This window comes from Paramormyrops kingsleyae, chromosome 17 (genome assembly GCF_048594095.1).
Source record: "Paramormyrops kingsleyae isolate MSU_618 chromosome 17, PKINGS_0.4, whole genome shotgun sequence".
Lineage (NCBI taxonomy): Eukaryota > Metazoa > Chordata > Actinopteri > Osteoglossiformes > Mormyridae > Paramormyrops > Paramormyrops kingsleyae.
The window spans coordinates 10,203,010-10,220,872 of record NC_132813.1 but is presented as its reverse complement, the minus strand read 5'-3'; the positions used below and the strand labels follow the sequence as shown (position 1 = coordinate 10,220,872).

The window sequence follows — 17,863 nt, the reverse complement described above, 5'->3', positions numbered from 1 at the left end:
ATGTTCTCATTCTGTTTACGCCAAATTCTGACTCTACCATTTGAATGTCTCAACAGAAATCGAGACTCATCAGACCAGGCAACATTTTTCCAGTCTTCAACTGTCCAATTTTAGTGAGCTCGTGCAAATTGTAGCCTCTTTTTCCTATTTGTAGTGGAGATGAGTGGTACCCATCCGCCTCAAGGTTGTGCGTGTTGTGGCTTCACAAATGCTTTGCTGCATACCTCGGTTGTAACGAGTGGTTATTTCAGTCAAAGTTGCTCTTCTATCAGCTTGAATCAGTCGGCCCATTCTCCTCTGACCTCTAGCATCAACAAGGCATTTTTGCCCACAGTTCTGCCGCATACTGGATGTTTTTCCCTTTGCACACCATTCTTTGTAAACCCTAGAAATGGTTGTGCGTGAAAATCCCAGTAACTGAGCAGATTGTGAAATACTCAGACCGGCCCGTCTGGCACCAACAACCATGCCACGCTCAAAATTGCTTAAATCACCTTTCTTTCCCATTCTGACATTCAGTTTGGAGTTCAGGAGATTGTCTTGACCAGGACCACACCCCTAAATTCATTGAAGCAACTGCCATGTGATTGGTTGATTAGATAATTGCATTAATGAGAAATTGAACAGGTGTTCCTAATAATCCTTTAGGTGAGTGTATATTGTAACGTTATATATAGGCCTGTATCATAAGGTTTCACGTAAATTGGCTTCAAATAAACTTTACATTCTCGTATGAGTCCTGAACTTTGTTGTACTAAATCAGCATAAGATACATGGTATACATTTCCTGCTGTAGTGACTGATTTGGTGTCATGCTGCTGACTTCACTCCTAGCCGTCATCATTATGTGCGAAATTGTACAGCTGATCTCGGATCAGTTTTGAAATGTATAATGAATCTACTATATCCACGAACTACGCCATTGACTTCCACTGCGGCGTACTCAGGCCGGAATACGAGGTATAATCATCTGCCAACAGATCACACAAGGAAACGCAGTTGAAAGTAAGTAGTATGGGGTTTGATAGCTCGAAACACTTGGGTCTGAAGTTTTTTTCCATGTAACACGTAGCTATTAGCTAAGCCGCTGTCAAATGTAGAAGTTACGGTAACTTAGCATTCTAACATGATTCTGTTCACGATAGCCTCAAAGTTATTCCCACCCTTGAAAAAGAAAAACAAGCTAGAAAAAAGAAAATAAAGCTTGTTTCTATTGACTTTATTGTAATTTCTTTCTCTCGGCAAGTTAAAAAGGTGTTTTTAGCGTTCGTACAGGTAGTTATCCGTTTCTCTTTGATGTAGAATGAGGAAATGTGTCACCCATCACTCCGAAAAACCAATGGGACGTTACTTAACTTAAATATTACTGCGGGTACAAAAATATGACTTGCATAAATGGTGTTTCATGATCGGACTTGAGTTTAGTGTACAGGCATTGTATGATCATATAAACAAACCTACGGTTTCTAAACCCTATTTATATTTGGAAATGCCTTCCTGTGGAATGATGAGATCTGAGAATGTACAAAACAGCCATGGTTTTTATTCGCAAAGGACATCTGTGTTTTTAGAAATACACCGTATTTCCACATATGCATTGACATTTCTTTAAAAAAAACTTTCACTTGTTAATGTATAAATATGTGCAAATCTGTGTTTCGTTTGTGCCAGGATTTTGTAGCTATGCTGTACGTTTTGTTAGGTTCATTTTGTAAATAGGGCTGCACAAAGACCTGGCTGGGCCGCTGAAAAATTCTCCCGATATTCCCACCCTTCTCTAAACGAAAGATGCCATTATCCATGGTCACACAATAAATACCAACTGGCACAAGAGCTGAGCAGAAGAAAAAGGCAAAGCATTTTCATTAGTCATGCAGTGTCCTTACACCCTTTTTTACGAGCTTAAGGCCTGATAAACAAGAAGCAACATTGTTTCGGAAGCCAAACAAGACGCCTTTGAAAGCAAATCACCTGCAACCAAACTTCTTGGGCCCCTGAATGTTTTCCTGATTCTCATCCTTTATGGTCGACCCTGCAGCATGTAAAACATTCTTCGTTGTACTCCACGTCTGACAAGCGTACATGCCAGCTAGCTAACATTTTACATCCGGAACTGGCACAGAATCTCAGAATCCTGAGGCCATTGTAAATTAGGTATAATTTAAATAGCATACAGTAGACCTAATAAAAAATGGAAACATTTTAGATAGAATTAGACTACAGAACTATGCAGCTAAATGCTATGCTGTAGGAAGAAGTTTAATTGCAGGTGATTTGCTATCAAAGCCATTCTGTTTGGCTTTGGAAACATTGTTGCATCTTGTTTATTAGGCTTTCAGCTTGTAAAAAAGGGTGTAAAGAAGCTGCATGATTGTAGAAGATGCTTTCCCTTTGTCTTTAGCTCAGTTTGCGTGTTGGTATTTATTGTTGTATAATAGCTGCCTGGTTTTCCATACAGAGCAAGGCAGAATATGGAGAAAAGCTTGCATTCTACTCCTTTGAGCAACTGTTTCACCATATCAAGGGCATTATGACAAACAATATATAATTCACGTGACCATTTAATATACCAATTTGAATGGTTGAGGAAGATACTGCATAACCCCCCAAAAAACAAAATTATTTATTTATTTGTGGCTTAATGTGAACATAGGCAAAGCAGTTTGTAGATAAACAAGAGTAATATCCATGAAATTGGCATCACTGTTTTCAGTGTTTGATTTATTTTTGGCTCTGCTTGTTAATGTTTTCTTTATCCTTAGTCCTTTTCAGAACAAAGAAAGCTAATTTACTCATTAAAAAACTCGTTTAAAATCCACGCCCTCATCAACCTCTCAAAGTTACGGTGCCAGAGAAGTACTGCTGTTATTATGTTCAGAGATATAAAACATTTAATTATTTCATAGACTCAATAAAATCAGTTCACATGAATGTTTGGATTAGATTAAATATAAAATGCCAAATAAGAAAAAACAAAAAAACTGAAAGAGTGTGTAGCTGTGTATATAGTGTGTACAGGGTCTGATTGAGGCAAGTTAAGATTTAGTAAAATGTTTGTATGTATGAAATACAGTGTTTATGATCCAAGTTATGTACAGAATTCCCTAACAGGAAAAACAGGTTTGTGATGTCATGTAAGGTCCCTAAGAGGTGTGTGTATACAGTATATGTATTACCATTCAACTTGCGCTCACCTGTTCTACAGTTGTGGAAATATACAATTTGGGGTAAGTTTTTTGTATGCATATTTGGCTTCTTTTATTAGCTTATTGTGTGTGAAATGAAAATGGTGCTGATTTATATCATTGCAATTTGTTGATTTATTTTTTTAGAAATATAGTGTTGCACTCATTTTGATCAAAAATGCAATATTAACTTGACTAAGAATCAGCATCTTTTTCTATTTACAAATCAGGTTAAAAGTATAGTTTGATATTTGGTGAAAAAAATGTGTTAAAATGCTGATTATATGTAGATCTGGATAAAAAGTCTGAATGGTTCAAAACAATTGCTTGACAAAAAGCAATTGTGTGTCTTTGATAGGTATAGGCAGAGACGTGCACAAATGCATCAAACAGTATTTTGTTACAAATTACAAATTCTTTCTCATCAAACATAAAATAAAAAATACTGGTGTTAGCAAATGTTTTAAATTAAAATATACAAGTAATTTGTTATTTGAAGATACAGAAATACATGACGAATACATGTACCATTACAGCATTAATAATGTGTAGTAGTTACAAAATATACCGTTTGCCCTAACTTGAAATAGAATAATAATTATGTGAATTTACATGTGTTATCGCATTAATTGTGAACTGTGAGCTCGACAGGCTGCAACGGCGTTGGGGGAATCCTGGAGATGGAGCCACGATACATATTGTTCATGATCTCGTATTCCGGTTTTGGTCTCTGTTTCAGAACCGCAACACCCTTAATTTATACCCAGTGTTTCCCCCAAAATTAGTGGCGGTGGTTGGCTGGGCGCTGGTGTGCACATGCAAGGAGGCGCACCAACACATTCGGAAATTAGTTATCATAATATGTGAATTTCCCGCTTTGTTTTACAGTAGGGTGCTGAACAGGCACAAACTTGAGGAATAAACTTTTTTAGATGTATGCTCAAAAAAGCTGTAACCAGCGGCTGTGATGCATATAATATTCAACGTCTAGTTCACCAGTCGGTTCTCCCTTTTACAGGCTCAGTGGCTGTAAAACAGCTACATTTAGCTGATAGAAATTAAAATTGCCCTTAGGAACAGGAGTAGCCAGCCTGATGTGTCGCTAATGAAGGCTTCCATACATGACCAACCCCAAGATGCCGCTGCCTGAGCTGCCTGCTGAAATGAACTAGAACGCCACAAGTAGGCTAGCAAGCTAATACACAAGGTCTAGAGCACAGCACTGCTGTTTGCTTATTGCCCTATTTTTCTGTCATATAATGACATTTACAGAGCAATTTCTGATAGTAATTTCACTACATACTTTACCTTAAGGTAATTTGCACTGAGCGTCAAAGATTCTTCTTTCCTTGGATTACTGGTCATGGGAAAATGAAGTTTACAACGAGCAAACTGGGCCCAACAGGATTGTCACGTGATTTATTTGCATTTAACCAAAAGACAGTGATAGACTATATTTTAAAGTCTGTAAGCCTGGTGATGAAGGTTCTTAAAATGTGAGAAAATAAATAAAATCAAATGACATATTCTATTAAGTATTTTAAATACATAACATACAGTATCTCAAAGTATTTTGAGAACATTTTAAACTGGATTTGAGAAAGCACTACTTTACACAGCATGTAGTTAGAGTTAGAATTGTCTCCCTGTTAGTGTAGTGCAAGCTAAAAACCAGGGTTCCTTTATATCAGAGCTAGATAAGATTTTAACAACTCTGAGCTATTAGTTAAGTTCTCCCCAAATGACCTTGATGGGCCGAAAGGTCTCCTCTCCTGTAAATTTCTTATGTTCTTAAGCTCTTATTTTGTTACAAATTACATCTGTTTTTTTTCGTCCAGCAAAATGCAAGTTACAAAATACACAAAAGTAACTAAATACGTATATTAAATTAGATTAAGAACGTCCAACTTATGGACAACTCATACTTATGAACAGACCGCCATAAAGCTTATTATATTAAAAATTCAGGTTTAATTCAATGGTTCATAATAATGAACGCATACACTACTTTGTGACGCTCGTAAAGACATTTGTAGCTTTAGCCGTTCGTCGGCTCGAGGTGCAGTATAGCACCGTATATAGTTACTTTTATTATTACCGTATAATCATCATTATTATATACTTTATTATTATTTTTCTGACTTAGCTACAAATTTGACTTAAAGACAAACTTAAGTAACATATCTTATTTGTAACCCTGTACATTTTATTGAAATCCTCCACATCTCTGGGTATAAGTTACAGTCTTGTGGATTTTTAAAATATTATTTTTGTTTGTTTGTAAGCAGGTGAATCAGTTGTACCAGCTTCCTTACCAAGTGAAGACAGGTCGCATCATAATGCCACTGAGCACAAATACTTTGTCTCGCTGCCACACCCTTAAACCACTCCTTGTTTGGAAGGGGTGTAGAATCAAACAGGATATAGAAGAAAAACAGGATATGCACGCAGATATTCCTAATTAGAATACAGGGTGGGATGTTGCTTTTGCAGCTTAATGCTTTTCATTCATATAAGGTGACTGACCTTAGCTTTCTTAGTGCAGTGGTACAGATAACATTTTAAACAGGAGAGCCTAAAAAGTACAAGCTGGTATAGAATTCTGGTTATGTTGGAAGTTATGAATTCCACTGTTTGTAAATAGTACAATAGCGCATAATTAATTTTATTATAATGCTACACTAATTCCTTGTGGGGTGAAAGTAAACCATGTGAAAGATTTTGCTTTTGCAAGGTAGGCGAGGACGTTCTTGTATGTACATAATTGCAATTACCGGAACACACCCAGTAACATCAGGAACCGGTTCTCGGCTTTCCACACGGCTGTAGTTTAAATGCAGGAAACTCAAATGTTTTTTCAAGCTCTGCAGGTCCCCACCCTTTGCTCATCTGTGACTCACCCTCAGTCCTCTCCGTCATGAGTTCTGTCTGCTGCTCGTCTGCCTTATAGTGCTTTACTCAGCAGTCACTATTTCCAAGGGATCCCCGTTCTGTTTGTCCTGAAGGTGACTGAGGGCTTAAGCATTGCGACACTCCTGACTTGCACACATTCTGCCTGTTTTTTCGTACTCAAGTGCATCACACTCTGAACAGGCTAGAGTTAAAATGGATTTTCTTTCTTTTGCATTTTTATTCTTTTTTCCAAAGCGACATACATGAGAAAGCAGGGTCAAACGGTCCCTGGAGCAATTGGGGATTAAGGGCCCCGCTCAGGGGCCCAACGGTGACATCACTCTGCTAACCCTGTCATTCGAGTCTGTGACCTTCCAATTACAGGCATAGAGCACTAACCCGCTGAGTGACACTGCCCCCTTTTGGTATACTTTCTTACCACACTGATGTGAAGACTTCAAATGACAAAATAATGGTGCATTTTGTGGATGCAAATTGCACCGCTTAATCTTGCATCTTATCTTGTGTTATTTGTTTAATTCCACAGGATTCTCCTATAACGAGACGCACTTAGTGTTGGCATCGTCGACTCGCCAGTTCAGAGCAGCATGGCCCGTGTGAAAGCATACAACATGCTGATGGGAGGCATAACGGAGCTGGACTTCCAAGGAAAGGCAGTGCCCAGCGATCTGGTGCTAATTGGCGATGAAGCTTTTCCTCTGGCCATGAACCACGTGGGCCAGGTCCTAATGGCTGCTTCCAGTTATGGAATGGGGCGCCTTGTGGTGCTGGGCCATGAGGAATACCTCACTGCCTTCCCCTCTGTGGTGAAGAATGTCCTGGCGTGGCTGAACACTCCCAGTAAGCCCACTGTGGGCATCCACCCGGCTTGTACCTCATTTGCCCAAAGCCTTAGTTGCCCCAATGAGGTGGGCAATTTCCAGAAGAAGATGGGGATCTACGTCACAGATGCCTACAGCATGGCTGGCTCAGAGAAGGAGCTGGTGAGTTATCTGAAGGGCGGAGGAAGCCTGCTTGTGGCTGGGCAGGCCTGGGACTGGGCCCAGAAGAACCCAGGCCAGAATGCCCTTAGAGATTTCCCTGGAAACAAGGTGTGCAGCGTGGCTGGGATCTACTTCTCGGAACATAAGGGCAAGCTGGGCATGTTCCCAGTGCCTAAGGAGATTCCCTCCAGCTGGCTGGCAGTGTCGTAAGTGCTGGGGCTGCGGGTTTGTAACGGGGGGATGGATCTCTGTGGTGATTTGAAGCACAGCCGTAACTTTTCTACATACATTTCTGTACCTGCAATTAGACTTAATTTCATGTAGGCTGTACAATTCCATCCTAGGATAGGCAAGGACTTCAAGGATGACTACAAGTTCCTGCTGGACGGGGTCTCTGAGTTCGATATAAGGGGTGGAGCACTGCCTTCTGAGATCCTGGTGCATGGTCCGTTGGCCTTCCCCATCGCCACCACTGGTGACGGCAGGGCCTTTTTTGCCGGAGCTTATTACGGACAGGGCCGTGTAATCGTGGGCACCCACGAGGGCTACCTGGGCCGTGCTGAGCTGTCCCGCTTCCTATGCAACGCGGTGCGCTGGCTGGACGAGGGCCGCAACGGGTGCGTGGGTGTCCATCCCAACCTGGCTGCTGCCCACTCCCTGCTGACCCAGTCTGGCCTGCACTGTGAGCTCACCAACTTCAGGGAGGACCTCAGCGTGTACGTCTGCAAGTCCTATAGCGACGAGCACTGCACGAGGATTCAGGGGTTTGTGGCTGAAGGAAAAGGTCTCCTCATTGCTGGCCATGCATGGGCCTGGGCTCAGAACCATGGCAACCACAGAGTGATGATTGCTTACCCGGGCAACCGCATCCTAAATAAAATGGGTATCAGCATCTTGGGAAGCACAGTGAACGCAGGCCTTTACAAGGCCCCAAAGCCTGAGACGGCCTGCTCGGAAGTCTACCACTTCCGACCCATGCTGCAGCGGTTAGCAGGCCATGTGATGTGCGGGGAGCCTCTGAAGCAGAGTGAACAGGACTCGCTGAAGCACCTGGGTCAAGACTGCAGCGCCTACCTGCACATGAAGGCTCACAACTGCCACTCCTACGCCTCCATCCTATCCGTGCTCACCAGCGTGGTGAAGCAAGGCGGAGTGCCCCAAGTTGGCAAGAACCGCCCCATCAAGGATCCCAAAGAGCATTTGCTCCTCAATGTCAGCAGCCAGCTGTATGAGGCGTTGCCCAATCCAGATGAAATTGTGCCCCATATTGTCAAACAGAAGAACCAGCTACCTGTTGTTTCCAACGCCAAAGCATTTATCAATGGAAACACCGCAGGTGATTTTTCACCCAATCCCTAAGATTCATTAACAAAACATGTAAATGTATGAAATATTATGAATACATCGTAACTTCAGATCCACTGTAGTTTGTTACATTAACCCAGAATATGTATCACATTCATCTTCAGGCCATGAAGAATGGAAAAGCACCGGCCTGTACCTCTCACCTGGAATGAGAACGTATATCTCAGTTCCTTCGATGATTGTTGGGAAGGGTTGGCAGGTAAATGCTTGTCACCTAACTTGCCTGAGAACACAAGCAGAGGTGGAGAATTCAAGTCCAAAGAGTACAAATCCAGACCCAGATTTTGTTTCAACCAACCAGTAGAGTACTCTGTGACTGTGACTCTTTATACTCAACTGGTTGGTTGAAACAAAATCTAGATCTGGATTTGTAATCTCTGAACCTGAAATCTCCACCTCTGAACACAAGTATAGGTCTCTGCTGGCTGGATTAGTGAGCGTGTAACCTTGGTGTGACTCGACCCCTCCCTAGTTGCAGATCGGTTGCCAGACAGACAACCTTGGTAATGCGGGGGAACTGAGGAGAGCACCTGTGGTGCACAAGCGCTTCCCCGTCAACTCAGAGATGATCCTGGTGTCAAACCTCTGGGGTGGACTACTTTACTTGGTAGCACCACCGAACAGCACAGTGGGGGATTTTGAAATCCATGCACAATGGGCCATCCTTGCCCCCTACTACAAATCTGGTAAGAATGCCTCCCCCCGATGGGGACACCCTGAAAGATCAATGGCACATCTATAGACCAGATAATACCTCGTAGCATAAAAGTACAGTGAGATATTGGAACCAATCTCATATACATATTTTGGAATCACATGATTACATGTCATGGGGTTTGCATGTTCTTCATGTGTTCGTGCAGATTTTTAATGAGGTTTGCCCTCCCAGATCTAAAAATGCACCGTTTGGTTAATTGGTGCCGCAAAATTTCCCATAGCATGGGTTGTGTGTATGAGTGTCTTGTCTGCAATAGGCTGGCATCTCATTCAAGGTGGTCCTCTCGGGGGACCTGGTAAGGGCCTGCTGTCCTGTGCAACCTCAGAAAGGCTTCAGATTTTCTTTGGACCTCCATTGGCTAAGCAGCTATGAAAGATGCATGGATGGTGGATGATTGTAGGTTAAACAACTGGAAGATGTTATCATTGACTCAGTCCCTTGATAGTAAAATATTTTTGTAATCCGGCTGGAGGTAAGTGACACAACAATCCTGTTACTAGGTGCTGTCTATTCTGAGCGTTAAACGCTGACCCATCGCAGGGCACACTCACACACCATTCACTCACACACCATTCACTCACACACCATTCACTCACACACCATTCACTCACACACCATTCACTCACACATCATTCACTCGCACACCATTCACTCACACACCATTCACTCACACACCATTCACTCACACACCATTCACTCACACACCATTCACACATATGGGCAATTTGGTAACTCCAATTAACCTCAGCATGTTTTTGGACTGTGAGGGGAAACCAGAGTAACCAGAGGAAGCCCCATGATGACACAGGGTGAACATGCAAAATCCACACACGCAGCCATGGTGGAGACTCAAACCCTGGTCCAGGGGTGTGAGGCAACAGTGCTAACCACTGCACCACCCTCTACAATATGTTTTGCATATTTTAATATATTTTGTTATATTTTATGTCCAGCTGTTTTATCTTGACTGGCTCACAGGGAGTCCTGGGACCTGCCTCAGGCAGCATGGACCACATAGGGCATCAGATATAACCCTGAATCCCTGCCTTTCCCACCAGGAAAGACCACAGTAGCAGAGTGGGTGGGTGGTCTGCGAGCTGCACCCGCTCCCTGGGCAGAGCTGGAGTTTGATAACATCATCCTGACGATGAAATCCAAGATGGTGCAGGATTTGGACAGGCCGGATGAGGTGGCCGTCCTCTGGGACAGCATCATGAAAGGCGTGGCTGACCTGGCCTCCATCCCTGCCAAATTACCCCGCAAGGAGCGATTTGTGGCCGACGTGCAGATATCTCATGGCAAGTCTGTTCTTCGCCACCATTGTGTTAGCGATTGGCGATCTCCACACTGTCCAGAGTACCAATTTGTACTTTTTTTGTTACTGGGGCTGTACCCTCAATAGTCTGCCAATAGTACCCTAGCTTTAGGTAAATGTACCTTTTAAGGTACACAGATGTTCTCTGAGGAACATCTTCAAGGTACAAGTAACATTAATGTACCCCCGATGGTACAAAAATGTTTCTCAGAGTCGATTCCTGTATCTTAAAAGGTACAAGGACCTACAGCTAAGGGCAGACCCTTGAGGGTACACTTAGTGACAAGCAAAGGTACAAATTGGTACTCTTTTGTTTTCTGACAGTGAATCAGTGGTGCGAACAGGTGCTGGATCCTCATCCAAGCTAATGAGCTACTATGGTGGGTAACTCCCATTACTTTCCATTCCCCAGGGTTCATGCATGCTGGCTACCCTATTATGTTGCATGGCCACTCTGTGAAATGCCTCCTGGAACCAAAGGTGGCCCGTGAGAGAGGCATTTGGGGTGCAATCCACGAGCTGGGCCACAACCAGCAGCGGAATGCTTGGGAATTTCCCCCTAATACCACCGAGTGCACCTGCAACCTGTGGTCCATCTATGTGCATGAGGAGGTCCTGGGTGTTCCCCGGGCCAAGGCCCACGAGGCTGTCAATCCCAACAACAGGAAGCAGAGGCTTCAACAGTTTGTGAAGGAAGGGAAACAATATGGCAAGTGGGAGATGTGGACGGCACTGGAGACCTACATACAGGTAAGAGACTCGATGCTCATGGGAGTTTTATTTACCCAAAAATGTTTTGAGGCAAAAGGAAAAATGATTGGTTCAGAGAGACAACCAATCAGATTGTAGAGGAGGTGTGTCCAAACAAATAGAGGAAGTATGACCAAGACACATGATTGGTTGGTCTGCCTACTCTAGTTGCTTGCTCCACCTTCTCCACAATCCGATTGGTCATCTCTCTGAACCAATCATTTTTCATTATGCCCTCAGAAAATTTCTGTGTAAGTGAAACTCCCATGAAACTTGTGCTGTATTAGTGAGGAATGCTATGTGTTTTACTCAAAGGGATTCTGTAGGTTGATGTGAGCTAGACATTTTGCAGTTTGTGATGGATTGGAATAGGACACTGAAGAATTCAATTCTGGTCAGGAAAACCCTTTTCAGACACTGCTCAGAATCTAGAATTCTTTTTATAATCTCTAAGCCAGAAGAATTTATCTCTCGTCTTGTGCCGTGCGATTTTACCAACCTTCTCTTCTGCTGTCACTCAGCTCCAGGAGAAGTTCGGCTGGGAGGCCTTCAAGAAAGTCTTCTCTGCCTATCACAACATGCAAAATGTGCCTAATGACAGAGATGGAAAAATGAACCTGTACGCCGAGACTTTTTCCAAAACCGTCAACCAAAACTTGGCACCCTTTTTCAAAGCCTGGGGCTGGCCCATTAGCGCCAGTCTTGAGCAAAATCTGGCTGCCCTCCCAGTCTGGAGTGATCACCCAATGGTCAATTATGCTTGAATGGAGAGCTCTAAGGCTGAGCAAGTAATGCATTTGCATAGTTAGAAAAAGCAAGGTTCCCATTCATGTTTTATCAATATGTTTTTAATAGGTGGAGAGAGAAATATATGATTCACTTGTACTTTGGGAAGAGAAATAAGATCCAGTAAAATAAACAATAAATAATAAAGGTGTCTAATACAGTAAAGAAACCTAGTGGTTATTTTTCGTAAAAATATAACCATGCTACCTCACTATTGTGTCTTTTTTTGGACCGATGTGTTTTCTAAGATACGGTTGTGGTGCACAATCAACATCAAACGGAATGTAAACTCACTTCAGGCATTTGGAATATCACACACACTGTGTCAGGCTCTGCAGTGTCATCCTGGCCTCCGTGATCTCGCCAAGCTTGCTGCTGCTCTCACACTTTACTGAAACAGACGCATTCTTTGCCCCATTCCTGAAACCCCACCACAAGGTCGCTGAGTATTTCAGGTGCTTAGGTATTTACACTGGCAAACTTACTGTGTGATTGCTCAGTTGTATGACATACATATATAGTGCTGCTTGAAAGTGCGTGAACATCGCATGTCTTTGACAAATAATCTCATTGAATTATCAGAACGGTAATATTTGCTTGAGTAACAGAGTAACAGTCATATATGATGTATCCATTCATCCATCATACAAACGCTTTTCCAGTAGAGGGTCGCAAGGGAACCTGGAGCGCATCCCAGATAGTGCACTGTGGAGGTGATGCCAGTTCATTACGGGGCACATGGAGACGCCCTATGGGCATTTAGAAATGCCAATTCTCCTGCATGTTTTTGGAGTGCGGGACGAAACTGGATTTTCAAAGGAAAAATCTAGCAGAAGGAGGATTTGTGAACTTCAGAGAAAGAGGGAATGAAAAGGATTTGGACCCCCAACACTAACTTATGTGGCAACAGTGCTACCTAATGTGGCACAGAACATCCAATACATCCATCCTTCCATCCGTCCATCCATCCATCTGCTCACTATTTGTCCTGGAGCCTGTCCCAAACAGCACAGGGCACAAGGCTAATATTTTGGATGGGATGTCGGTCCATCTCAGCGCAATAACATGTTCTATGGTATTTATTAAAGAAAATGCATGTAGCGGAGGCAGATATCATTGTGTGCAATCAAGCAGGGATGCATCAATTAACAGCCATAACTGCACTTTTCCTTATAGTTACTAATCAGTCTCATTTTTTTAAATATATTTGTTCATTTCTACTTACAGATTTGGTTTACCTGCTCCACATTTTTGTGCTGTCTCGCTCGTAACATCTCGGTTTGGCTGATGTTTGGATTTTTTGGTAACAAAAACAATTTCTTCCTCTTAATCCATTCTTTGATAGATTTCCTGAAATGATCATTGTCATGCTGCAGAACCCGTTTTTGGCACAATTTAAGATCAGACAGATGGCCTGATTTTCTCCCCAAGAAGAATTTGGTTCCATCAATTTTATGTTATCCAATTATCCAAAGGCTGAAAAGTAGTTAACAAAAACATCAATTATAGACTAATCTGTCTAGACGATATTCTTCTAAAATATTCAAGATCATCCTGCATCACCTACTGAAAGACAATCAAAAGTGTTTTTTCAAGGAAGGGTTTCTTCCTGGATGACTTCATGTGATACCCAGTGCTGTTCATGTTTCTGTCATACTGGTGATGTACAAAAATTTGCTGCAAACAGAGACCTTACAGGTTTTCGATGATCTTCCTCTTTTTTTTTTTTTGGAAATCCTGTTTCATTTTTCTTTGTTAGTCTAGAGGAAGAATGTTCATATATAATGGCAGTACTTTAGTCATGGAGAAATTGGTTGTTTTTGCATATCTAATCTTGCTCTTCATGAAAGAAAAATAATTTTGGGGTCAGGGAACAAGGTCAGCCAGTAAATGGAGTTAAGGACTATGCTCTAGGTTTCAAATCCACAGCCTTCCAGACATGAGCAAAGATCCTTGACCCATCCATATTTCCCTTTACTCACTGTCAGTAGGTGAATAGTTCAGGTCCAGAAAGTAAAAATCCAGACCAAGATTTTGTTTCCACCAACCAGTTGAGTACTCTGTGACTGTGATTCCATATGTTCAACTGGTTGGTGGAAACAAAATCTTGGTCTGGATTTTTACTTTCTGGACCTGAACTATCCACCTCTGCTCTTGGAAAGTCTCTTTAGATCAGGGCTGCTCATTCCTGCTCCAGGAAATCAGCCACCCTGCAGAGCTTAGGTGAAGCCCTAATTTAACACACCTGATACAGATAATCTGATACAGTGTGTTAAGTAGCACATTAGCATAGCCCGCTCTCGTACTGAGACACTACTGAAGGGCCTGATTATCTGTATCGGGTGTGTTAAATTAGGGCCTTACCTAAGCTCTGCAGGGTGGTAGATCTCTAGGAACCCTGCTTTAGATCATGATATGGTGCAGTGAAATAATATTTATGGAGAGAACCAAGTAACATATGTTTTTTTTTACCATCCAGTTTTCATATACAGGGTTGTGGGGGTCCAGGGCCTGTCCTGGAAGCTACAGGCACAAGGCAGGGAATAACCCAGGATGGGGTACCAAACCATCACAATCCACACTAACACACCATTCACACCAATGGGCAATTTGATAACTCCAAGTCACCCTAGTATGTTTTTGGATTGTAGGGGAAAACCCATGAAATCGCAGGGAGAACGTGCAAACTCCACACGCGGATTCAGGGCAGAGACTCAAACGCTGGCCCCAGAGGCGTAAGGCAACAGTGCTGAACACTGCACCACTGCGCGGTGCTGACCACTGCGCCATCTCGCAGTGCTGACCACTGCGCCACCACACAGTGCTGTTTCTTTAACCATTAAACCAAAAAAAAGCATGACCTAGAGATCCATTTATCTCAGTCCATCCATCTCCACTTATCCAGTAGGGGATTAAGACAACCCTGGCACATTGTACACAAGACAGGGAACACCCTGGACACAATGCTAGTCCACCCCAGCGCACATGACCCCCCTCTGGCATTACTAGATGTTTTTGGACAGTAGGCAGAAACCCACACAAGCGGAGAGAGAACATGCAAACTCCACATACGCAGAGCCGGGCGGAGGTGCCAAACAAGAGCCACGCACGGAGTCACCATCCCACCCCCTTCACACTCAGTATAGCTAATGAATATTAATTCAGACATATTTGTAATACACAGCAACAGAGCAAAACCGAACTTTTTTGTGACAATGCAAAGTGGAGGTGAAATTCCATTAACAAAAATTTTAGATTTCCTTATACCTTTATAAATACTACATTTTTTTTATCTTGCTATATAGACTGAAACATTTTAAGTGAATGGTTGAATGCCATGCAGCTTGGTATCGTGGATATTCTGTACATATATTGCATGCCCACATCTGTGAGAGCGAAAGCATGACTGAGTTTGACAAGATCTGGGTGCCGCCCACCGTATCTCCATCTGCTTACTGCCTTGTGTCTGGAGAAAACAGCCAAAATGATCAATGTGAGGTTAGTTGGGGATGTAATGAAAGTGGCACGGCATACATGACTCAGTTCGTGAAATATCTTCCCTGCTAGATATTCCACGGTCAGCTGTAAGTGGTATCATTGCAGAGCGTTTAGGAACAACAGAAATTCAGACCATGCAGGATCGCCAAGTGGTAAAAGCCACATAGTGCGTAAAAGTCGCCAACCCTCTGTTGACTCAATAACTGCAGAGTTCCAAACTTCCTCTGGGATTAACCCCAGCACAAAAACTGCATGCAAGCATCACGAAGTGCAATATAAAGCACACTGTCACTGGACTCTGGAGCAGTGCAAACGTGTTCTGTGGAGTGACAAATCAGGCTTCTCTGTCTGGCAGTCTGATGGATGAGTCTGGGTTTGGCGGATGCCAGGAGAACGTTACCTGACTGCATTGTGCCACTTGTGAAGCTTGATGGTGGAGGGATAATGGTATGGGGTTGTTCTCCAGGGGTAGGGCTGGGCCCCTTAGTTCCAGTGAAGGGAACTCTTAATGTTTCCGCATACCAAGACATTTTGAACAATTCTATGTTTCCAACTTTGTGGGAACAGTTTGGGGAAGGTCCTTTTCTGTTCCAGCATGACTGTGCCCCAGTGCACAAAGCAAGGTCCATAAAGACATGGTTCGGTGAGTTTGGTGTGGAAGAACTTGACTGGCCTCACTGAACCTTGACCGCAACCTCACTGAACACCTTTGAGATGAACTAGAACGGCGATTGCGAGCCAGGCCTTCACATCCAACATCAGTGCCTGACCTCATGAATGCTCTTCTGGATGAATGGGCAAAAATTCCCATAGACATAATCCAAAATCCTGTGGAAAGCCTTCTCAGAAGAGTGGCAGCTGTTAAAACTGCAAAGGGGGGACCAACTCCATATTGATGCCTATGGATTTAGAATACTTTTGTCCATATGGTGTATTATCCAACAACAATGGGATCTTAGTTGTAAGATTGAGACCATAGATACTAAGAATCTGAGGCAATGGTAGCTATCTCTCCAATATAGCTTGTAATAAGCCTTATTAGCTTTGCCCTGCCGTGTATCTCTCATGATTGCATATTTCATCAGCCTTCTATTGTTCTGCTGTATCTTAGCCTAGTTGGGTTATTATGTGTTGCGCTCTGCTATCTATACATCTGTATCAAACAATGAATCAATAAACTACTCAGAGAATCTTAGTGTACTGTCCTCTGTTGCTCTCTCTTTTGGGCCACCTGGTTCAGTGCGTACAGACCACTGGCGGCTCCTAGACTTTTCATTTGTGGCATTAAACAGAGAAAAGATCCACATGTTAGCCTCATCCAGTCTTCAGCATTAGCTCATATCTTAGTCTGCCTCGCCGGAGCAGAACTGCCAGCTCCTAGTCATAATAATCAATGATCCAGAGCATTGCCTTTTATAAATGTGTTTCTCATCTGTGATTGATGCATTCATACGCAGCACTGCCACCTTGTGTCCTTTGCTGTCTGGGATCGGCTCCAGGCCTCCCTTTGACCTAGACCAGGCTTGGAGGTTAGAACAGTGTTTCCCAACCCGGTCCTCGGGGATTCACTGACGGTCCACGTTTTTGCTTCCTCCCAGCTCCCAGTAGGAAGTACTGACGAGTGTACTGTCTGCCAGGAAGCTCAGATGCAGCAAAAACTTGGCCCGGCTGTAGGTTCTCGAGGGCCGGATTGGGAAATGCTGGGTTAGAAGATGGATGGATTTTCTTATCTAAATGTCCCTTTGTGTGCACAAGGGTGTGACCTGCAAACGACACGCATTCCGGTGACTGCGCCCTGTGCTTCCTGTGACCGGACTTATCAAGGACCTGTACTGGGTAAATGGTTATGGAAGACGGATGGATTACTGGATCAGCATCTCTATTAGGTCTAGTTTTTCCAAAATGTATCTTTCTCTGTTTTCTGTTAAATCAAGCAAGATTTCGATTCTGCTGTAAAAATACTTTGCAATAACCTGTTTCAGAAATTGACCTATACGAAAAGCTTGACAGATTGATTAAGAAACAAACTGCTGATGCAATTTTGTTTAAAAAAACAAAGTTTAACAAGATGAAAAATCGCAGTGCCCTGCATCCAAGCCAAGCTGACCATTTTCAGTGCAGAGGTATTTCTAACAGTGCATATATTTTCACACTTGATATGGCTTCTTTACCCCAATGAGGGACAGCGTTTCAATAAACATGTATTAATTTTTAGTATTTCTGTGTTAATTTAAATATATTTATTTTATTCTTTGCAGGGAATTTTTAATAGTAAATCACATTAGCATAAAATATATCCGTTTTGCATATTGCAGCATGACACATATCCAGGTTTTTAGATTCCCATGTT

General features: G+C 42.8%; 1 protein-coding gene across 2 annotated transcripts; it reads left to right on the top strand.

The window, feature by feature from the left end:
- The first annotated feature begins 718 nt into the window (after positions 1 to 718).
- On the top strand, positions 719 to 12,226 carry LOC111854976 (TRPM8 channel-associated factor homolog). Of its 2 annotated transcripts, none has more exons than XM_023833526.2 (8): positions 719 to 1,005; positions 6,625 to 7,287; positions 7,426 to 8,417; positions 8,551 to 8,645; positions 8,919 to 9,132; positions 10,223 to 10,462; positions 10,892 to 11,229; positions 11,751 to 12,226. In XM_023833526.2, exons 2-8 carry the CDS (start codon positions 6,686 to 6,688, stop codon positions 11,991 to 11,993), a joined length of 2,724 nt encoding a protein of 907 aa, XP_023689294.1. In that variant the 5' UTR covers positions 719 to 1,005; positions 6,625 to 6,685; the 3' UTR covers positions 11,994 to 12,226. The 2 variants fall into 2 exon arrangements, with proteins under 2 accessions (XP_023689294.1, XP_023689295.1); XM_023833527.2 differs by lacking the exon at positions 719 to 1,005 and adding an exon at positions 3,144 to 3,227.
- Positions 12,227 to 17,863: the final 5,637 nt, after the last annotated feature.

What these genes read in the sequence shown, in the direction of transcription:
- LOC111854976 (XM_023833526.2), top strand. Translation starts at nt 6,686, where the DNA reads ATGGCCCGTGTGAAAGCATACAACATGCTGATGGGAGGCATAACGGAG. An exon ending in TTGTTGGGAAGGGTTGGCAG is followed by an intron (nt 8,646 to 8,918) that starts GTAAATGCTTGT and finishes ACCCCTCCCTAG; the next exon opens with TTGCAGATCGGTTGCCAGAC. An exon ending in CGACGTGCAGATATCTCATG is followed by an intron (nt 10,463 to 10,891) that starts GCAAGTCTGTTC and finishes TCCATTCCCCAG; the next exon opens with GGTTCATGCATGCTGGCTAC.